Source organism: Lonchura striata, chromosome Z (assembly GCF_050655825.1).
Source record: "Lonchura striata isolate lonStrDom1 chromosome Z, ASM5065582v1, whole genome shotgun sequence".
In the NCBI taxonomy this organism is placed as follows: domain Eukaryota; kingdom Metazoa; phylum Chordata; class Aves; order Passeriformes; family Estrildidae; genus Lonchura; species Lonchura striata.
In genome coordinates, this window is record NC_140740.1 from 68959507 (window position 1) to 68983692 (window position 24186).

Consider the following 24186-nt stretch of genomic DNA (forward strand, 5'->3'; position numbering starts at 1 on the left):
TTTGATCAAAGCAGTAATACCTTCAGTATTACTTGGATAATGCTAACATGCTCCTTGGTATCACTATGCAAGTGGCATATGAGAACAATGTTTTGTCTACTTTTTGAGAACAGTGTTTAGATATTCATGCTTAATTATTTTATTTTATTATATCTTCAGTATTCTTTTCTTTCCCCTGCTCCCCCAAATCCATTGTAATCTGCATCTTCTTTTCATTCTAATTAGAATTATCTTCTCTCCACTGCTTTTACTCGCAGAAATAGGTGTTGTGGTTGATAGATCTGTATGTACTATTCAGATAGATATCCTCTAGATCATAATAACTTGTAAATCTAGTTCCAGACAAGCACTGGAAAATAATCTCTGAATTTTATCTCACCCAGGATAGGATGCATCTCTTTCCTTTGCAAGTAAGTGTTCTCACATTTACTTTCAAAATAAGAGCATGCCTGGGAGTTACATATTCATTTAATTGTACCAGAGTTCCACTAGTCCTAAAATGTGTCTAAATGTTGAGACTGCTGATACATATGTTTTAATTATACCTTTTTATGTGAATAAAATAGTTTTGCAAATGGCTTTAAAATTGCATTAAATTACTTCATCAAACAAAAAGCAAACACATTATAATGTCCAGATTAATTGCATTTGGTTAGTAGATATAACTAGTTGGACACAGAAGAAATCCTTCACAAATTAGTAATTCCCAGAAGGCATTTCAGCTGGGTAAGATGTGTACACTTATGGTATATGGACAGAGCTTACCAAAAGGATCTGTTCAGTGATATCCTGAAGCAGCAATAAACAAATATACCAGAATAATTGACACAGTTTACTGGCATTTCACAGTTTATATGCTGTCACATCTATATTAGTTTTTGGCAGCTGTGAGTACTGGTGGCTAAAGATACCTTTTTTTAACTCTTCATTCAATCAGTGTATTTAGTGTTAACTTGATGTTATGTGGGATTTTTGATTATTACTAAAATTAGAACTTTTAAATCATAATTTTTAAAATCATATTACTACAGAAATTTTAATAAAGGTTAACCAGATAAAGGTTTTATAAAGAAAGCATGAATTGTATACACCAGAGAATTGAGAAATTATGACATTACATGTTGGGTTTTATTGTTATTTACAGAATACTTCCTCTTGGATCCATCCAGATGAACTTTTCTTTGATAATTTTACTCTTTCAAGCTTATTCAGCACTAGCAGATACTGTACTGAGATCCAAAGGGCAGGCAGTGTTTTATATTTTCATTTACTTGCTGCCTTGGCTTTACATAGTACAGTTTGGTGAATTTTTTTTTTAATTTTGTTTTGTTTTGTTTTGTTTTGTTTTGTTGTTGTGGTGGTGGTGTTTTGTTTTGATGGGGGATTCGGTTTTTTTTGTTGTTGTTGGTTTTTTTTTGGTTTTGTTGCTGTTTTTTGTGTATTTGTTTGGTTTTTTGTTGGTTTTGGTTTGCTTTATTTATTGTTAAAATGCTTTCCGGGGGAGTTTGGGGGGGGGGGGGGGGGTTGGGGGAGGGGACTTGCTATCCTAAGCACCTGAACCAGTAGTCCTGAAATTATCTGAATATTTTATCCAGAAAATACTGAATTTGTGATAATTATCAGTATTATCACAGATATATGCTTTTTAGAAAGAAAAAAAAATTAATACAGTAGTTTCTAGTTCTTGTTTTCTGTGTTCTTACTAGGCATTCTGAGATTTTTAGCTGCATCTAAGAGGATGGGCATTAGGTGAAGCTTCCTCTTCACATTTATGGCTGCAAGAGCCACCTGCTCCATTTAATTGTCAATAACAGAGCAATCTTTGGCACATGGTCATCTGAATACCTCTGTTTTCTCTGGAACTGGTGGTGTTTGAAGAGCAGTATTTCAAGTATTTCTGAGACCTTACAGTTTGGGTTTTTTTCAGCCCTTGTAAGAATTTGTTTTTCTTAGCTGGTAGTACTTAGCAAGTGTAGAAGTGGATCCCACTGTAGCAGTAGTTAAAAGAAATACAGAGAACATGGATGTTGGTTGTATGGGCTGAAGCAGGAGGAATGCTGACAGAGCTTCTGTTGCTAAGCTGGTGTGATATTAAAGGAACTATTGCAATTCTAATTATGCACTCCTGATGCATTCTGGAGTGACTTACAGTCTTTCATACCTACATGGTATCAGGTATAAGCAACTAGCAATTTAGAAGTTTTTAATGCCCTAAACATTCATTATTAGGCACATAGAACAGTAAAACCTCCACCTTTACGTACAATTAAATATTTCAGGTATTTCAACAATTACTCTTTGACTTTATATTCTGGGCATTTTTGATATTCTGTTGTATGAATTTACATAACCTCTGAATAAGTTGATTTGTTGTTTGACTTTTTTTTTTTTTGATAATTAGTTTATTTGATTTCTGATTCCTGAAAACTCATTTCCTACAACTCTTCTGCTGTAGTTGAAGAAGAATTCTTAGATTATGCAGGGTCAGTCATCTAGTTTAGCTTAATTTTCAGAGAGTTAGTCATTAAAGCATAGCATAATCTGAAGAAGAAAATGTTTAGGAACCAGGTTATACACTTTTAATTTACAAGGTATGTAGATCAATAGATAGATAGATAGATAGATAATTTGTCCATACATATATATATAGAGGTGTATATGTACTTAAAAATGCCACATGTTTGTATCTGAGAGTGGTAAAATACTTGATTGTCCATGGTAATGCTTTTTTTCCACAGTATTTTCAGAAGATTTGCATGGGTCTCAGGACCAGCATGAGGCATTGCTATAGTAGTTTGAAAATGCTCTCCCTAGTCAGAAGAGCCAGTTGTTTGAAGTTAAGAGTAAAGTGAGTAAGAGGTTATCCTTCTATGTAGACAGAAGCTGGTCTTTTTCACTGGCAATAAACAAAAAGTCATTCTCACAATTCACGTAGTTCTCACCTTAATCATCCTTTTAACTCATTTAGAAGCTAGCAACAATTACCCACCATTCTGTCTACGAGCAACTTACTGGTTCTCTCTGTAGACATAGTATTCAAACTTTAGTTTTGCAACTCTGAAAAGGCAGTAATTTTCTGTGTCCTTGTTTGCCTGCTTCTAAATTTAATGAAAGTTTAAGGAAAGCATATTCTGAATGAGGAATTAAATAATCTGACATGGATTATAAGACTAATGACATTGGTTAGGACAAATACCTTCGAGCTTTGTATTTTATCAGTGCACACTTTGATATAAATGACCCAAAAGTTGTCTAAAGAATCACAACAGAAATGGGGATGATGAGTACAAACTTAAGGGAATGAAACATGCAGGCTAAAACCATATGTGAGAAGCATACTTATTTTCAAACATGACAGGATTCAGAAAAAAGGTCTGTGGTTTTAGAACCTTGTCAAGTGGCACTGGCATTAACAACATTAAAATAAATAACATGAATAAATAATAAATACAATAATTGGAATAAAGAATATTTGTCTTTTAAAAGGAAGACCGAGTTTCATGATTCTAAATCTGATGAAATACATTTATCATATTTGGTTCTTTGAACTTTATGGCATCAAAATTTCTCTGAAATTAACGGAAATACTCTTGCTTTTAAATTTCAATAGTTGATGTGCTAGATAATGTCTGAAACAGTTTTGCAATCAAAATGAGTCTTTCATTAACTTGAGATACACAATTTGTGTTTCCAAATCCAGACTCTGCATGTGTGTATGTTCTCCGAAATTCACAATGAGGGGGACAAAAAACACTTGAAAACATCTAAAACTGTTCGGGATATGACATACTGCAGTGGAATATGAATGTTTACTGAAATTGTGATTAGCAGTAGGACCAGTAGCGAAGCATCTTGATTTTGGTCTTCTACCATTGATTTGCAACTTTTCATATATTACTTTATGTTTCTTAGCTTTGTAAATGAAATCTAACAGACCTAATATTGTAATGTTCCTGATCTTAAAGAGATTTTATCAGGGTCTGTGCATCATTATTTGTCTTCCAATACCAAATACATAAATTCTATCATAAAACTCCACTGGTTTGGAAATAAAAGGATTTTATTGTTTGCTATTTTTTTACTATGTGGACTTGCTTTTGAAGGAGTTTATTTCTGCCAGACAGGGTAGTTGAGGTCATCCACACTTCAAGTGAGAAGAAACATCATTTGTCATCACTGACTATTTCAGTTTGATTTTGATTATTACTTTAGCTTTCTAACTTCAAATATTTTTTTTACTTGTTAAGTGAAAACTGAGAAAATGAATTACGAGAATGTCAAGATAAAGCTTCTTAATTTTTTGAAAACAGTATTGATACTGCATTTGCCCAGTTGAGATTAACAGTGGAATTAAACTGTTGACTTTATAATTGCTATAAACTAAAAAAAAAAAAGCCTTTTAAGTTTATCGGGATAGCACTTGTTTTATGGAGGCAGGAGAAAAACAAAGAAACTAGTTATTTACTAGGCTAAAATACTGACCCCAGGCAAATAATTTTCAACTTTTAACATTTATAAATCATTATGTCGTATGGTAAAAATATATAGATGAAAGACCTCTCTGTTTCCTCTGGGACTGTTCAACTGTGTGAACCATCTCAAAAGATTGTGCTGTGATTGGCTGGCAAAATACTAGAATGTGTAATACATTTTACTCTCAGCCTTGTTTTTGTGATTGAGTGATTAACAGGTTACCAGATCCTAGATTTCAGACCATTTTCTTTCTAGTTTTCCAGCAAACTTATACTTGATTTTGCTTTTTAGTTCTGTTCAAGTAGACTACCTTTTAGACTGTTCTGAAGTTGAGATGTTTAATCTGAGATTTTTAAAGAAGCTCTTACCTGTGCTGTTTACCAGGTAATTAGCAAAACCTTGTGGCAGACACTGCTAAAATCACTTGGAGCAATCCATTGTAGTTATGCTATTTTTGCCAGTTTTACTGTGGTGAAATTTCTACTTTTTCAGAGGAGTTTCATGTTTATGGTTAATGTTTGCTGCCATGAGCAAAACCTGCTAGTTCAAGTTTTGACCTTTTCTTTGATTGCTTCTTTTCTGGAATAAGGAAATAGCAAGCAGCTTATCAAGAATCTGCTTTCTGCTTATGAAAGAAGTTGGCAACAGTAGACAAATAATCAAATTGTCAGTGGATGCAGACAAATGGCATGAATTGAAAATTCACTTCTGTGACTATAATGAAATTTTTGCAATTTACTATCAACTTAAAACATGATTTAAAAATCATCTATATGGGGATTTAATTTGTTTTGTGACACCAATTGTGAAAATCTTGTAAAATATCAGTTCAAAAATAGTGTGGCTTTTACAGTATCAAAGAGTAGCGCTAGTACATATGGGCTAAAAGACTGTATTGTATATAAAACATGCATGTTTTTTTGTTAATTGTAGGACAAGTAATTTAAATTGGCCTGCCATTTGAATTCCATGCTTTCATTTTAGAGCATAGCCTTATTCAATGGATTTGCATTCACAATTTTTCCACCTGTATTCTTTAGAATATAGATAAGATCTTGGATTTTGGTGAGCAAGGATGGTATTTTAGTCTTTTGGCTGTTAATGCTAATATAATCAAAGCAAGATTAAAAGAAATTCCTAAATCAAGAGATCATCTTTATTTTGGTTTTCTGATTTCCAATTCTAAGTGATTCTATGTTTTTCACAGTCTCTATGTTCATAACAGTCTAGTGTATTTCCAAGGCATTGTAGTTTACTCCAATTAATTTTTTTCTGGAATATTACTGCTTTATCAAATAAAAAAATCAGGGAAATGTCCAAATGTATTAAAATTTATATTTCTGTTCTAATAAAGATATACTAATATCTGTAAAAATATTTAATGATTTTCTTTCTAAATTATTATAATTATTAATAGCTGGAATTAATTTGATATTATTTTAGAATGTATCACTAAAACATAATTTTACATAGTTTAAGGAGCAGACCTTGGAGTTTTACAGATTACAGATTTTACAGAGTATTGCTTCACACTCTCTATATTCATATGACCTTTTCAAAATTTAGAAATACTTTTTGATTTTAGGTTGCTTTATTTTTGTGCTGGTTTAGAACTCAGAATGAATTTCTGCTTCTTACAGACCTCTAATGTTCAAGGTCCATGATCTAAATAATGAGCTATATTCAGAGCTAAGTGTAGAACTTTGCTGCCGTACCAGACATTTCAAATGAGACTTATCTCTCACTTTTATACAAGGGATAATTATATCTATTTCTTACAATAGCTCTAATTGATAAAGTTAAACTCAAGGAAAGATTTCCTCTTTCCAGGTAGAAAGAGAATATTTACATGACCTTAGGTGACTTAACTGGTTTTGTCGAATGTTTGTTCCTGGCTTAGTTGCAAAGAGAATATTTATTAAGAAACGCAATTTGTCTAAGCAGTTTTATTTACTGACTGGAGAATCTATGTGCTTTCACACTCACCTGTATGAAGAAGTTACAAAACAATTCAGAAGGATTTTAACTGTTGAACAAACTGGGATTACAACTATAATTAAGTAGAAGTTTCACAGAATTTCTAAGCAACATATTTACTAATTATCCTAAAAATGTATTTATCTATTATATAAAAAAGAAATAATTGCATATACACCTTAAAGTTTTACAATAAAATTTTCAGAATAATTGTTATATATAAACAATATACAGATTTATGTACACATAATTTCAATTTTTTTGTATATCCCATCTGCTGTCATGTCACTTTCTGCTGATAAAAATTCAACAGACTGTGTAGGTTCTTTGAAAGAGAACATAGTGGAAGCACTCTGGAGAATCCTTCAGAAAGAATTGCCAACAAAAGCAGGTGCATTGGGTAAGAAGTAGTATTTACCAGATTCAGTCCACTGCACTTCTCCTTGTTTAAAGGACATGTAGTATATCTTTTAAATTTAGCTTTATATCTGTTTTTTCTTTATCATGTCAGGCTTGGGAAGTGAATATGTGAACTGCAAATAGTTTCTCTCAGACAAAGGTGAGCTCTGTCAGCAGAGCAAATTGCATCATGGTCTGTCATTCACACTTCAAGTAATTGAATAATAAAACAGTGATTTTACTCTGACTATTGATGTAAAAGGTTTTGACTTTGATACAAATGCCTTCCCTGAAGTTTTTTTTTTTTATTTCATTTTGATAATTTATGGATGTATAAGAAAATATATCTGCATGTCTGTAGAAATATACCTATGCAGCTAGATGTATTTCTGTGCAAAAACACAGATTCACCACATACCTTCTGGATCAAATTACAAAAAAAATGTGATTTACTGTGTGACTTAGAAGAGACATTCTGAAATCACCTTAAGAAAAAAAATAAAAAGCTTCCTTTTTAGTTTGCAGTTTATTAGAAGAGTGATTGAATTAGTGTGTGTGTGCACTGTAACAGGATAAAGTCTTGCTTATATATATATATATATATATATATATTTTTTTTTTTTTGCCTAATAACATGTCTTAAAAAGTGCCAGGTAAAAAAAAAAGAAACGAGTAATTCAAATAGGTTCTCTTGTCAGTAGTCTGAAAATTGGGCAGTCTGATAATTCCTGCTTCTTGCAGATGTGTTGTGTATAGACAAGTGTGGTGAAGACTGACATCCTGTTGAAAAGTGGATATCCAGTGTTTTCAGGATGTGGAAGTAAGAATTCTCTCACAGATCCGTTTTCAAAGGAAGTTTACTAGTGTTCTAGTACTCTACAGTACTAAATTAATATAAAGATCTGCAAACATCACATAGAAATTAGAGAACCATCCTTTGAGGTAGTGGAAAGATCAGCCCAATTACCTCAGCTGCTTTAACATGAATATTTGTTTAAATGTATACTGACCTTTCTGTAACTAAATAGAATATGGAGTGTCTTGGATTCAGCTAGGATTAGGGTTCAATATCGTGTCTGTGATACTGAGGCAGGAGAGAACCCTTTTCAAAGTAGTTATTTATCATACAGAGCTTGATCATGGTTGCAGATCCATTAGTAAGTCATAACTCACTGTGGATAAGTAAGCCATATTCCATGGATAACTGCAGTGATACCATAGAAGTAGACACAGTTGTATGTTTGTGCAATTGGATATTAGTACAGAAAAGTAGCATAATCTTTCTATGTGCTCATATTTTACCCTATAACAAAGGTGTTACTTCCAACATATATTCACAGGGCTCCAGTCTCTGTTTTCTAAAATATGCCTAATTTCTGAGGGATTTCAGTGTCTCAGTCTTCTTGGATTTCACTGTGAGGAAAAGGTAGGAAGCACTGAGGGTGACAGCAATGATTACTGTGTTAGAAGTCTACTTAAGAGAAAACAAAATATGAAGAACAGTCACCAGATTTTTTTTTCTTACTATACGTCTGTAATTAAACAGTAGCAGAATATTGAAAAATTATATAATTTTTAAGACATTTAAATAGTATTAAAATGGGAATGTAATAATATAAAATACGAATAAATTATATGTGAGAGTCAGAATTGCAGAAATTATTGTAATCAGTTTGATCATGATGCTTTTCTTTAAATTTTAATGAGTTTTAAATTAAATTCCACATTTTTTCTTTTGTCAGTTCTATGCAGTGATCTGGCTTAACATTATATATATTGATCTTAAGCATGAAGCTTGGGTATCAGCATAAGATTTTTATTTTTTTTTATTTCTTTAGAAACTCCAGGAAGTCTTCTCTTTACCTTCTGGAAGATTGGAAGATGCTTAGAAAAAAAGAAAGTAGTGGGACATTTATTTGAAATAATTTGAGAAAAATTTGAATTTCAATTAGCATTTATCTGTTACTGGATACCATATTCAGTGCCAAATCAGGTGTCTGATTTGGCTGTTATGCAGATGTGCTTGTTCAAGATCTCAACTACAGAAATAAAGGCAACTTAATTAATAAAAAATTTAAAAGTTGATGATGCAATATAGCAACAAATGGATTACAGCAATACATTTCAGTACATTCCTGAATCCACAGATAAGATATAAAATGAACTCTATGTAGATAAATTCAAGTCATCCTCCAAAATTACTTGTAACTTTTAGTACCTTAATAAATAAGTTCACATCTTTGTCCTAGATCTTAAGTTGTCTTTAGCACAAAGACTTATCTTCCATTACAGCATTTCAAATAAAATCATTTCATATGGAAATGTCTGTGTGGTAGTACAGTAGTTGTGACATGATGAAATTAATTTATCGTGGCTGCTTATATTCTGGCCTAAAGATTATGCCTAAATATTTTTAAAAATGAAAAAAAAAATAAAGTAAGGTAACAGTCTGCATACTGTGGACTTCAAAAGACGTGACAGACTCATCTACAGGTACCTGAACAAGACCATCTTTATGGAGATTAGATTTTGTTTAAGGCATAAAAGCACACCTGCTTTTTTACTCCTCTTGTCCTTTAGCCTGTGACCTGCCTGTTTCTGTCTAAATAAGCATTGTCAACCTTGTGCTGGCAGCAGTGGAAGATCTGTTGTATGCAGAGGTGAGGACTAAGGAATTCCGGTTTTGGATGTCAAGGCATTAGAGAATGCTTGGGATACATCCCTGCATTTTCTTACTTAATCAAATTGTTTCTGTTATTCTGATTTATAAATAATAAATAAAATCATAATTCTCAGATATCATCTAGCACCTTCAGTGAGTAAACCATTCAAACTAGCACATCAGCTCAACAGCTGAGTAAGTTTCTTTGGTAGAGAACCGTTTTAAAATTGAGGGCTTGCTGCAGTATGCAGAGCACTAAGGAAAGGAAATACTCACAGTTTTTTCTCCTGACTTCTAACCCTTGAAATCAAAGCACTTTTCCTACCCACTCATTTGCTGTTAAAGCTCATAAAAAATGAGTCACTTTTCTTGGCAGAAGGTGATTTTAACAACATTATGTTATACATAAGAGTCTGAAACATGACCCCAAACTTGGACATGCCACCTACATTTTTATGGCCTTTTTACATACACTGCTAAAATTATGCAAAACATCAATAATGCATACCTTTCTTTACAGTTTGTTTTTTTTTTAACACTGAAGAAGTAGGATTGTAAAATGTTTTGAAAAATGCTTCTGTTTACTAACAACAAGGTCTCAAAGTTATTCACATCTGTATACTTCAAACAAGGCTTTTCAAGATACTGAAAAATTGGTTACAGCTGGCTGCACACCCTGCCAGTTGAAAATAAAGCTCCCATACCAGTCATAACTAGCAATTCAATTTAACTTATGCACAGTGAGAGCAACAAATTGTAGTTTCTTTCCAAAGAGGCAACAGTTCAGTCAGAACTTCTACAGCTGCCTTTCATGCACTGATAATTAAAAAAAAAATCAAAACAAAATCCCTAACTGAAAAATACACCCTCTCTTTATAATTATTTGTTTCAAAGCTGTAATCGAGCATTTCATTATAAAGATGCTAATCAATCCAGAACAATACTCCTGGGACAGGACACACACCCAGAGACATATCAGTTATAATAGAAATGCTGCAGAAACTTTACTAGGTTTATAATAGTTGCTCATGCATTTCTGTTGTGAAAGATGAAACTCCCACAAGTGCCTTGCAGTGTTCCAAATAGAACATTAGGCTCATCTTCTAGCCTTTAGATGTATTGAAAAATAGTGCTTTGTTATTAGTATAAATAACCAGAATGCACTCATTAAAAAAAAAAAAAAGTTTTCACTCATCTAGCCAGAGTCTTAGTCAAAACTAATGATTGTGAGTAAACAAAGCCAAAACTGGAATTGTCTTTCTAGGTTATATTGGATTTTGTTTTTAAATTGTTTAACATATAATTATTTGCAGCACTCTCTAAAATTCGTTATAGAGATTTTATCTCTGTGAGATAGAATTCCAGAGGAATGTTTGAGCCTTGAGTTCCCACAGCCCTCTTTATAGTTTAATGTGTACTGCCTTGGGATATCCCTAAAAGACTGGCAGTCACAAGCTTGTGTTTCATGTGGAATTTGACTGTCACCTGGGTGACATTTTTCTGGGGAGGGAAGGACATAAACCTTTTTCTGTTTGTATTTGGGAAGCAATGTTGTGGTAACATGGATGATAATGGTGCTAATGGACAGTAAGATTATACGTCAAGTTTCCTCCAAGTATTATAAATAGTTTTGTTTCATGTTCTAAAAAGAGAATTAATGTAAGCTGAGTCTTTAAAAGTCTTGAATACTTCAATGTGACTGTCTAAAGGCTTAAAATTACTGTCTGCTTCTGTAATGTCAGTCAATGGTATTTTATACAGAACATGAGGTTAAAATTCTAAAATGTTTTTTGAAAGCCACCTATATGAATTTTTTTATCTTTCATTAGACTCAATATTTTCTCGGTTGGATTAGTAATGAAACTGGTTCTCCACTTTCATTAGTTCATTAATTAAATTTCATCATGGCTAAATATGAAGTATTGTATAGCTGAAGGATAAACTTTTTATTTAGTTTGAATCTCATAGCAGTATGTTTACTGATTATTACTTTCCATCTAGAAATTCTGGAAATGAAAAAGCTGAAAGCAGAGGGAAAATGCAGAAGTCCTGGAAGCCTTTGTATGAGGCACGTCTGAAAGGCAGAGAGGTTTTCTTGTCTACTTCTGTCTTTTCATACAAATATGAACTCTGCAGATCAGTTCTTTTTGTAATTGTATATAAGTGTGTATATTCTTAAATATTTGCTTTACTGGATGCTAAGTGTATTGTTTTAGCTTATACCTGTATTTTTTATTACTTCTGATGCTGAGATTATGAAAGATACTCAAAATCTGAATGACAGGGAACTGTAATCTTCTGTAAACATCTTCTGTGTTTTCTCATCTATGTATTTTTTATGAAAGGTGATAAACATAACTAGGATAATAACCTTTCTTTTATGTCATGTCTTCATATCTTCAGTCTGTTTCTTTTTTATGACTTTCTACTGTTCATTTAGAAGACAAACTATGAGTGTGACCGCAGTTGGTTATTTCACCAGTTTAATCTACTGTAATATTTCTTTCTCTGATTTTTCTTGCTCATTTATGAAAGAAGAGGCAACAGATAGTGTGTTTCAGAAACTGTCATAAGCAGAGAGAGAGATAATTGATCATATATATGAACCAGTGGTATGCAGGAAGTTCTTTAGCAGGGTGAAGCTGCTCCAGTATATGCATAGAAAAACAATTTTTGGTAAATGTGGCATCTCTATAACATCTTGGCATGTCCTTGCCTCACTACAATATGCTATTGGTATATATGGTGTATAAGTTGCAGAGATATTTCCACAGCTGTATACAGTAGAGTTCAGATTTTTTTTTTCTCAAAACCTTTTTTAAAATAATGTTCATTTGGGTGGTAGCACATACTCTTACTTTGTTACTGAGAACTGTTAAAAAGATGCTGCAAAAGAAGGTGAAGGTTACACAATGTCAGTATGCAATTAACAGCTTGTTGCAAAGGCCAGCATATTTGTGAGAATGAATTCACAGTTAGTTTTTCATTAATATCATTAACCCAAAAAAGATGAGTGCATGGGAAGCTGTGGCAGGACTGAGATTTGAAACATGCTTGCCGAAATGTTTCCTGAGAACATAAACCCAGTGAAGAATATATGGAAAATACATAATGCATTTTAATCTATTCTAGTACACTGTAACAGAGTTGTAAGAGGATGAACCACAGGTCTAAGAGGGATTTTTTTTTTTGTTGTCAGGTTCTTGTAGCTAAGACATACAAGTGCCAAGTTCCCTGGGCAAAACAATGTGAATGAAAGCTCTGGGTATGGAAGCTGCACCATCAAAATGCCAAGAAAATCCTGAAGTCAAAAATGAGAAAGGAGAGTATATGTACTGGTTAATGCTTTATACAGTCTCTGGTTGTTTAATGTTTAGTAATAGGTTTCACAGAGGAAATCTTTTGTTGATCTCAGCTGGCTTTCAACAGATCAAATACAAGAGGATTAAACTTTCTGCTTCTCACTTCCATTTGAAGGGGATTGAGGGAGAGGTTTTATGAAGCACCTGAAGTGCTACATCAAGTGGCCCTACTAAGCCACTCATTTCATCTTATTACAGATAAATCTATAGTAGTTAATGAGGTCTGTAAAGAAAAACATGCTATGAATCAGGCTGTCTGGTAGATGATTTCATAATTCTATTTGGTATCAAACTGGTTTGTCAATATTATGACATTAGTTTGGTGTCTAAAAGTATACCAATTCACTTGGTACTTTACTTAATAAGGAAATTTCAGCAAAAAAATATCTGTAGTTTGCCTTTTAACTCTCTTTCCCTCAGAGTTTATAACATTATTTTTACTTTTTTTCTGACTAGTAAAACATGCATTATATCACAATGACACTTTGTAGTTGTCATCTTTTCTCCAAAAGAAGACCTGTAAACAACCATGCATGATTATGCCATATCTTAGTATGGCAAATGCATAGTGCTTCTATTGCTTCAGGAAGTTTTTATCTTTTATTACCAAATAATTTTATAATGCCAACTACTTTTGAAAAATAACCATTTCAGCTCTCCATCTCTTCCTATAATACAATTGTATTGCCATCAGCAACATTATAATAAAGTGCAGTCAGGCTAAACTAGCTGCAGCTGGATTGCTGTCCTGTGTGTACTGCAAATTCAATGTCTCAGTCAGTCATGCTTCAATCTGATTAGCTGACAAGTATATTGGATAGTTTTGAAACAAAACCATTAAGTGAAAAGGAAAAAGAAAAGCCATTAAAAAAGAAATTGCAGAGAATAGAGAGGAAAAAAAAATAAAAACCAAACATTATAATACTGAAGTTGTATTTGATTTCTTAGCTTCAAACTTGCAAATATATTTCTAGTTTTATCTTAGTATCTTCAATACCTGGTATGCTTCAACCATGCCAGATCCTAAAGATGAGGAATAACCTGAATGTTTTGCAATATCCCTGCTGAAAAAGACACAGGAAGAGGAAAATTCTCCTGAAAATAGGATGGCTGTGTAGATATAAGCAATATTGACATGTCTATGTAATGTGCTTAGTAGTGGAGCTAGCTGTAGAATCATTCTTATTGCAAGGTCATCCACATACTTAGCTCTGTAGAGAAGCAAGCCACAGACAGATGCCACCACTGTGGTCTCAAAACTCAGCTGCTCAAGGTAGATCTAGCTGTTCTTGGTAGTTGTGCTTTTTTGTTAGACTGCTGGGAACATGTGCTGGAAAGCTGGTTTTGGAGACCCATTTCTTGGGAGTGTCTGATGAGTATGTGGTATATGGCACAGTGGCTCTAAGAAAGTTTTTGTATGTGGTTCACATGCTCATAGATTTAGCCTATTCTAAGAGGTGGTAGCTGCACAGTTCCAGTGTTGTTGAAGTAATATAACAGACAGTCAAAGATTAACAAACTGTGTATGGTAAATACCCTAGTACTAATGATATGTTCTTTCACTTTTTGTTGTTTTGAGGCAAACGAGACAAAAATCAGTCTATAAAGGTTTTTGCATAAACACAGTCATTGTATTGTTCTTAAACCAGATTTCAGAGGAAACAATTAATATAATCATAGGATCCAGAACAACTTATTCCAACAATGTTGGAAAAGACATTTGAGATTGAGTCCAACTGTTAATATAACACTAAGTCCATCCATGTCCCTAATCACTGTTTCCATGTCTTTTGAGTATCTCCTGGGCTGGCAACTCAACCAACTTCCCAAGGAAGACTGTTGCAATCCTTAGTCACCTGTTCAGTGAAGAAATTTTTCATGTTATCCATTCAAACCTCCCATTGCACAACTCAAGACAGTTTATTCTTGCTGTGTTGAGAAGAGCTGCACCCTCCCGTCAGGCAGTTTTAGAGAGCAGTAAGGTTTGCCCTGAGCCTCCTTTTCTTCAGGCTAAGCACCTCCATCTCCCTCAGCTGCTCCTAATAGGACTTGTATTCCAGACCCTTCCCAACTCTGTTGCCCTTCTCTGGACACACTTCAGCAACTCTATGACCTTCTTGTAATGAATGGCACAGACCTGAACACAGGATTTGAGGTGTGTCCTCACCAGTGCTGAGTACAGGGGACAGTCCTTGCCCTGCTCCTGCTGGCCACTCTGTTGCTGGCACAGCCCAGGATGCCATTGTCCCTCTTGGCCACCTGGGCATTGCTGGCTCATGCTCAGCTGCTGTCACCAGCACCCCCAGGGCCTTTTCCTGTGGGCAGCTCTGCAGCCACTCTGCCCCAGCCTGTGGCACTGCCTGGGGCTGCTGTGACCCAGGGGCAGGACCAGCACTGGCCTTGTTGTACCTCACACCACTGGCCTTGGCCATGATCCAGCCTGTGCAGATCCCTCTGCAGAGCCTTCCAGCCCTCCAGCAGATCAGCAGTCAACAATCACACCCTGCTTGGTGCTGTCTGTGATATTAAAGTGTATTCGACACCCTCATCCAAATCATCAGTAAAGACAGGACTTGCCCAATATTGAGGACACCATTAGTGAGTGACCTGGTGATTCTAGACACCTTAGTATAGATTTCACCTTCTTTCTCTTCTGTGGCTGAAGAAAGTATTAATTTCTTCCTTTATTTTTTATTTGCTTGATTTCGAGTTTTTGGTTTGGTTTTTTTTTTTGTTTGGTTTTTTTTTTTTTTGGTAGGTCTGTTGATTTTTATTTTAGCAAGTGTCAGAATAGAGTTAGCTTTCTTCAGTTGTGCAAATGGGCAAAGTCAGAGTTGGAATATTTCAGGGTTAATGTATGCAAATAATTTACAGGAGTCAAGACTGGGGTATCATCAGAATTTGTGTTAATTCAGGCAAGAAGTCAATTTTAGTGGAAGATGTTTCATTTGTCTGCTTAATATCTGTAACATGGTTTAAATTATTTCCATAGATTCTCAATGATACATAGCTTTAATGTCCACAGACAGATAACATAGTATGCTTTTCTCATCTAGCAAGACTATTTCCATCTCAGCAGTTCAGCCATTGCCAGCACAAAGTTTTTTTCTTGAGCCTCTGTTTGGAGGCACAAAGTTAAGAAGTTAGGCAGTGTTTTCTTTCTGCATCATGTTCTGCATAAGAAAAGTTCTTATGATCTGCAGAAGTGAGTGAGATGGCAGAAGTTGATAAGCATTGAGACACCTATCAGCTTACAATTGGTATTTTAATTAATGATTTAAAATGGAACAGAAGTATAAACATTAGGCTAGGCAAGGTTTTCTCTGCATGGCTTAAGATTCCATATGAACATAAGTCTTTTTGTAAGCAAAAAACCAGAAACCTTTAAACAACTTTCTATACAAGAAAAACATCCTAGTGATGTGATTTCAAGGTACCCTTCTGTCATTGATTTATTCACTAAACAATTTAATCTATTTCTTCATTTACCAAAAAACTACTCTGTTTTTCATGGTAACAGAGGAATCTTTGTTGAAGTATAAAGTAGAATTACAATGTAGAATCAAAATGCCACCTAGCTCTGCAAACAATTTCTGTTTTTATTGTGATGTAGTTCAAACATTTGCATGATGTCAGAAACCTACTGTTTTAGGATGGGTGCTCACTCATCTTGGAGTAACTCTAACAGAGAAATTCAGCAATGATAGACAAGCATTTGGGTGAATTTTTACCCAGAGAGTGATAGGACTAAACTTTTGAACACACACCAGAGCTGTCCTTCCAATTTCCTTAATCATGTGTTTGTATTTTGGATTTTTAAGAATAAAAGCATAATGAAACACGTAACTTTTCCAGCAGGTCAATTATGAAAACATTTATCATGTTCAATCAATAAAAGATCAAGTAAAATGTGGAATTTCTGATTCTGCCAGTTTCCATTATTGCTTTGGAAAAGAAATTTAATTCTCTTTAAAAGATTGTTTTACCCAGCAGTATTTCTGAATTGATTTTGACTAAAGAGCTTATGAGAATTAATTTTATGCATTGTTTTCTGTTCTTTCTAGTAATGATTCAGCTGTCAGTTAGGTTTCTCCAGATAAGATTTTTCCATTAATTTTTTTAATTTTCTTTTTTAAGGAGGGGTCATGATTGATATGCAAATACAGGAAGTATTTGCACCCTTTCCATCACTACTTCTAGGAATATTTTAAATTCATTTATTTGTATTTCTTGTCTTCCATTTCCAAGGTATTAGAAATCTGTGGCTTTGAGATGGGCATACTTCAGGATTGTGGATGTGATGAATGGAGCGTAGAAACAGAATTTCAGCACAGATGTTTTCTTAGAGAAACATCATTTTTGGTGGGTTTCTTAATATAAGGTGTATCCAGTTACTTTCCTATGGGGAAATATAGGCAGTTTCTGTGGGAAGTCCTTGAGACAAACCAGAGATGACCATGAACTAAAATCATATCTCTAAATAATTTAAAACTTTGGAAAAGTTGAGCCAGAAATCCTGTTTTTAGCACAAATGAGCTCTCATACCTTCATAATCTCTTTCTTTCAAAATTTTTGCTTCTGTATTTTTGTCAATTTGGCTCCTTACATGTGTTATGAGTTCTTTTTTGTCCATGTTCAAGTCTTTTCTGACAACTCTTGCCTGCTGAGCTGAATTTCTGTGTTAGCAAGCATTTAAATGCACATTCATGCATGAGAAAACAAGGTGATTAAAAAAAAAAATTAGTGTTTGCTTTTTTTTTTTGTTTCTAAAATTTGCCTCCAGATGTGCATTTCCTATAACTGTCTTGGAGCAGGAGCCATCTTGTGAGTATCGTGACAATACCTAAAAGATTATTTTTGCTACTAAAGTAAACAGACTGCAGGGAAGCTTTTCAGTGTTCAGATGTTTCATTCACCCAGTTGATCCTTTTGAGGATAATTGGTGCACATGCCCATGCCAGGGTACTATCATCTGCAGTGATCCTGCTGAAAAGACTTCTTTTTTGTCTCTGCATTGAACACTGTGGAGAGCTGCACACCTTCACTTTAACTGATCCTATTAATAGATATCACAAATCAGGGAAAATCTATACTCTTACTTACAGTGTTACTGTTAGATGTATTAGTACAGTGTTATTGTTAGATGTATTACCTAGTTTCATGGATAGCTCTTTTAAAGATATTGAGAGGGTAATTTCCAATAGAGATACTGGAAGAGTCATTTTTGATTATTTAATACAGCAGTTATACGGCGCTTAATCTAAAATAATAACAGCTTTTATTAAAGCTTCATAAAGAGATTTTTTTTTCCAAAGAGCTGTTGACCTCTGTAGTTATTGTGATCATTTGCCAAGGGGAAACCCCATCTTTCTGCCCTGGTGTGAATGCAGTGTGAATGTTGTAGCAGGGGCTTCTGAGAGAGTACCTACCCAGGATTAATTCTGCAAGGCAAGTATTGGTCCTCTGATGACAAGGCTAGTGTAACCTGGTGCTGTAAATACTGTTTGCGTTTTCACTGCCTTTGATGCCACAGTCAGGATGTAATGAACCATCATCAGGAGGAAATAGAAAAGGAAAGGAACCTAATTTAATTGTAGGAATTAATAATGCTTTTGATGAGGTTTTTACTTTGGAACTACTAAGGTGGCTTGATGTGGAAGCTGATAGTTGCCTTGGTAATTTCATTTAGTCCTTTTAAGGAATTGAGTTTTCATGTTAGTTTTCACAAATAAGCCAAGTACAGACCTACATACCACGTGATTGATATCATTGTTGGTAGAGTTGTCAGTGGTAGGGTATGAAGATTTTTTCTTTGTGAGTAAAGCAAAGGCAGACTTTTTTTGAGAACCTTGACAGTACCTGACAGTACCTTGGCTTGCTTCTCTTCATGTTACCAGCCCATCACCTGCATGCCTCCATTAACAGTGTATCTTCAACTTGAAAGAAAAACTACTCAACCACTAGTTTTGTTCTAGTGCTTATGTTTTCCTGAGCTAGAATACTGGAAGTTTGCTCGAAGACCTAAGCAGGTAAAAAGGGAGAACAAATAAGCAAAGGGTGTCGTGGAAACCTTGGTGTTTTCATCAGGTTAGCTAAAGCCCTGACTCTCAGAAATATGAAAGAAAGGGAATACTGAGGGCTTATTTTATGACCTGAATGATAATGAATATTACCTTCAAAGCAGACAGAGTGCAGTATTCCCAAGTGGCTGTATGTGCATTTAGAATGAGAGAATAGAATAAGATTTTGCCAAAAAAACAAAACAAAACAAAACAAAAAGCTCTATTTTATTATTTTCTTTGCCAGGTTCTTTGATACATCCCTTCATTTGCAGACAGGTTGTAGAGGATAACTGCATATTCACATATGAGGATCATACAATTTTTTAAATTCCTTCTTTCCCCAAGCAGACAGCTGTAATATTTTTCCTGTTAGCTACCACATTTAATATTTTGATGCAAGTGCTTGAAATGAAAACAATGTGCCCCAGTGCCCCAATTAAAAAACTGTTGTGCTAAACAAGTACCTTCTGGTCACCACTTTTTCCCACTTCTCTGCTCCCCTTATTAATTATCAGTATGGTTACCTCTGTGCTTCCTCCCTGAAAAGAGTAAGGGAGTACTTAGTACCCACCTCATCTCTCTGTTCACCTTCACACATCAGCAAGTATGGTTGTATACTAATGAAAAGATAGTTTTGTTCTTAAGTGAGCTGCCTGTAGAGATAGTTCAGGGCTCCCCTGTAACTCCTGCATTCCAGAAGAAGCAAAATAAAAATCACCTCTTCCTTGGAAGTACATTTCATGCATCTCCATCTTTGTGATAGGACTGGAATCATTACACAGCAGTTGGCTCTGATACGCTTGCACAGACACAAATTGAGTCTGACAGGACTGGTGTCTCATGGACTTTGCTGTTATTTGAAATGCTGGCATGAAGATGGTAGCGATGAAAGGGGAGAGCTGGTGCCTTTAGCATTTTGCCTATGAAGATTTTTTAGACTTGTATTTTTTGATAGCAGTAGCTGACTCAAAAGACAGTTTTACAAAAGAGATTTGTAACATAGTGTAGATTTCTACCAGCTGTTCATGTCTTTTCTTCCTTGAGTAAATTCTTTTGAGCATTTCTCTGTACTGAAAATGGGCTCTTTAAACCACCCACAAAGCTGTAAGATCTATTTAGTGGAATAATAATTAGTATACTTTTTTCTCTGCCCTCTTGGTTTTCATCTTTGGAAGCCACTTGTGTGGTAATGAAGGTAGTAGAATCAAACTTAACAAAGCTTACGTGTTGCAGATCCTTTAGAAAGTATAATTGCATGTCATGTTATTTTAGTGCCAGTGTCAGACTGCTTAGGGATATCTCTAGTATTTCCTGATGGAGGAGGAAAAATATTTTTATATTCCTTAATTTCTGTTAGTGTGGCATATTTGAACAAGGATAAAACACTGTTTTATTAAGTGAGGTACTTGAGCTGTAGTTCTACCAGTGTATCATATCCAATTACACATTGTAATAAATTAAATGGATTGAATTGAGATCTCAGCCCTTTATTCAGCGCCAGATTTCTGGTTTAGTATTAGGCATAATTCAGATATGTGCAAGAAATCACAACAGGAATTTCAACCTTTGAAAGTTGCTGAACAATGCAATATGTTAATAATACGTTGTGAAGTAAATTTTGTGGTGTTATTCTTACTAGATGCCAAGGCATCAACTCCCTGTTGGCATATGGATTTGTTATGGATATCTAAGCTGCTCTGATTACCTTCTTGCAACATGAGTTCCAGTGATGTCTTAAGCCTCATCATACCAGTTTCTTTGGTTTAGGACATGCTGTAGTTCTAACTAAAGGTTCAGGATGTGATAGTTGTTTGATTATGTGGTAAAGATACAATAAGAAATGTGTTCTAACAGTGCTAACATATATTGTGTCTTGGATCTTCTTGCATATACCAGTAGCTTGATATTAATTATGCTTCTTTCTGCTTTACCCTTTTGTCTTCTAAAATACTTTTGCCTCAAATTGTGAATGCATTAAAAAAAAAAAAAGAGAAAATAAAAACTCTGGTCTCTTTTAGCTAATTGCATTTTTATCTTTTCACAGGCTCTGAAAATACTTCATCTGAAATTTCAGACTGGACAGACTCGCAGTGGCTTCTAAGCCAGTGAGAACAAGGCTGCCAAAGCATGCTGGTGCCAAACTGTCGGATGATGCACGTAGTCAGGCCAGTGGTGGTTCTTCTGTGCTTGCTGCTCTATGCTGATGCTGAAAGTAAGCTTATTCTTCATTTATGCTTAGCTCTCAGCCATCATGAATAGTTTTGTTTTCAGCTGGTCATTACTATGGGTTTCAGAATGAGTTTCCTTTTGAATGATTCTTCAAAAAATTTGAGGTCCTCTCTAGATCACAGCAAGTATTTGAAAAAGATTATTTATGCAACTTACTGTTTCTTCTTCTTAGTACCACTTTTCTTAAGCGAGGAGTGGTTCATGTAAGATGGTGGAAACCACTGTCACAGTTACACAGTCAAAACTAAAACCAACCTTGCTTATCAGACATTGGTCAAATACCTTAAAGACATCTGTCATTCTTTGTATATTTCTGTCTTAACTTTGATGGAAAAAAAAATGTATCTCCCTCCCAATTAATATTCAGTTCAATTAAAATTCCTGTCCCTTTGTAAGTGCTGCAACAGCTGTTCTAATGTATTATTTCCGACAGCTGTCTCAGAGTACAGTATCCAAACAAATCAAGCAGAACTGACAACTTAGTGGCTGGCCTAAACATGTGACAATTCAGTGAGGAAAGGCACCTATGTTTACTTGTACTGAGGGGAAACTGCTGGGGTTTGGTCAATTAGGTTATCTATTAATGGAAAGATAATATCTTCTTTGTAATTAGGAAATCATTAGGTCTGCCTTGTTTACATGTGTTCCTTCTCCCAGCTGCCCTTTGGCTTCTTCCAGAAGTAATGTGCAAATGAGAAAAGCCATTTGCTTTCCACCTGTTGATCTGCAGGTTTACTACAAGCTGATTTTAACACTGACTATAAGCTGACTGCTAACATTCACTTCATTGAGGGATATTTTCCTATTTTTCTACTAGTTCCTGACTCTATGCAGACACATGACCAATCAATAAATTTGTTTCAGCTCTGTCTTTGGAAGACTTCCATGTTTTTTCACACATGTGTTAAATTAAATAGAAACACAGAGTAATAGAATCAGCTTCAGTAAGGCTGGATGAATCAGTTTTCAATAAACATACAGAAGAGTTCTTCATCACCCCACTTATCACCTGCACTCCACGTATACAGAGTCACAGCAGTAAAAGAGATATCAGCATTTTTGAGTTTCGTGCATAATAAGTTTTCCTTCTTTTAAATGCAGATATGTGAAAGTGAAGTAAATGGAGGAAAAAGGACAAAACATACATATTTGTTGCGTACTGACAGCTGAGATTCTTTGGCCCCTTTCCAGTTAGATAATGACCAGCTGGGATGATTGTGTCTAAGGTGAAGCCAAGGACATTTTAACACTTTAGCCAGCAAATAATTAATTGGGAAGTGGGCCCATGTGTTGGACACTTTGTGGTATTCCACCTATTTTAAAAGTTGTAAGAAGCACAAAGATTAGCTTTTTGAGGCAGTTTCTCTCGGAATGAAATCATGATTGTTAAGTATTTAATATGCACCATCTTTTAAGTTGCTTAAATATTTATATACATATATGCAAATGTTATACATTATATGATATTAATTAAATTGTGTGTCATATATATGTTTATTTGACTCCACTTAATATTGCATTTATATTGTGAATGTTAAGTTAATGTATTTCTAGTTTACTAATTTCTTTGAAGGTGTAGTCACACTTTCATCTTACACACAGTACTTTATTTGGGACATACACTGAATCTCCACAGACATAGTTATTTTATGGCCTGGGTGAGACAGTACAGCATCCATGAGCCTTGCGTATGCAGAAACACAGAAATGTGTGTCTTTGTCCAGGATTAGCCCTCCATGCCTGAAGAAAAGTTCCTGTTGTGCTGGAGTTGCTCTGCCCTCTGCTCTTGCACATACTCTTGCTCCTGTTTTGTCTTGCTCTTTCTAGAAGGGCCCCACACCCTACTTTGACCTAGTGCTTTTCTTGAAATTCTTCACAAAGAGTGGCAGGAGCATATTACTTCATTTTAATGGGAAGAGGGCACACAAGGTGAGACAAAGGGAACAAAAAGATTTGTTGTTTTTTTCTCTGTCACCCTGTAAAGGCCGCGCTTTCCTTTTTTCTTGCCATTACTCTCCTGTTGCTAAGATCAAGGCACTGCAGAAGAGAAGGTATATCTAAACATTGACATTACTTTCTAGAGTAGTTGCAAATGAGTAAAGAACTCATGCTCTTCCAGTCTCACTGTCAAATCACTGTGAGTGGGACTAGTATCACCAAGTAGCAAGCCAGTTTAATGCTACTGAACTGGTTTCCAATGGTAGTCCTTAGTACTTTTGGTTTACATACAACCTTCACAGTTGAGAGAGGGAGGGGATGAGATACTTTTTTTCGCTTCATCATTCTGGAAGACCCCACACTCCGAAATGTGTTGGCGGGGGCTGATAAACATACTGTGTCAACAAGTATATGTGCAAACCAGATTTGATTTTTACTCTTAATCCAGAAACTAAATTTACGCTTGACTGAGAAAAGTAAATACAATTGAAAAGTGGCAAAACTACCTTTACTGTTTTTACCTTTTGATGTTAGTAATATGATGTGATGCTTTTAAATACAAGAAGTGAAAAAAATCTCAAGAGTTATGAGTATTTTTATATGTCTTCTTTTATGTTTGGTATTTGTAGGATCCATACAGTAAGAAGGAGTAAAACACCTTTTGCTGAGGAAAGAAAGTACTTGTTCATTAGTACTTGCTCACTGGGGAGCAGTAGTCTGCTAGTCTACAGTGGTTTTTTTTGGGTGGACTGTTCACAGTGGCTCACCACATCTACTGAGATATTAGTAATATAGCTTTGTTTGTCATAAGAAAAGAACTGGGTTTTTTCTTGTTTCTTTAAATGAACTGACAGAACAGTAACTATCCAGAAACTTTATGCAGGTTCATCTGTTTAATAACAAGATGCATATATGTTTTAGAGACTCCTACATAACATATTTCTTTAAAAACTATCAAATATATTATGTGTTTCTGACCTTGCCAAGGGTGACTGAGCTTACTGAACCACTGAGCTCAAAGAAAGATAGGAAATATAAATTCCTTATAAAGTGTTATTCCTGGTCTTTCCTATTATTCCAATTT

General features: G+C 34.7%; 1 protein-coding gene across 34 annotated transcripts in view; it reads left to right on the plus strand.

Moving 5' to 3' along the window:
* Positions 1-24186, plus strand: part of PTPRD (protein tyrosine phosphatase receptor type D) — a 1154377-nt gene that overhangs the window by 838874 nt on the left and 291317 nt on the right. For all 34 annotated transcript variants that reach the window (XM_085567659.1, XM_085567666.1, XM_085567665.1 and 31 more), the window contains one exon: positions 20980-21147. In XM_085567659.1, coding sequence (XP_085423785.1) covers positions 21063-21147 — 85 coding nt within the window. In that variant the 5' untranslated portion in view covers positions 20980-21062. The remainder of the gene's footprint in view (positions 1-20979; positions 21148-24186) is intronic.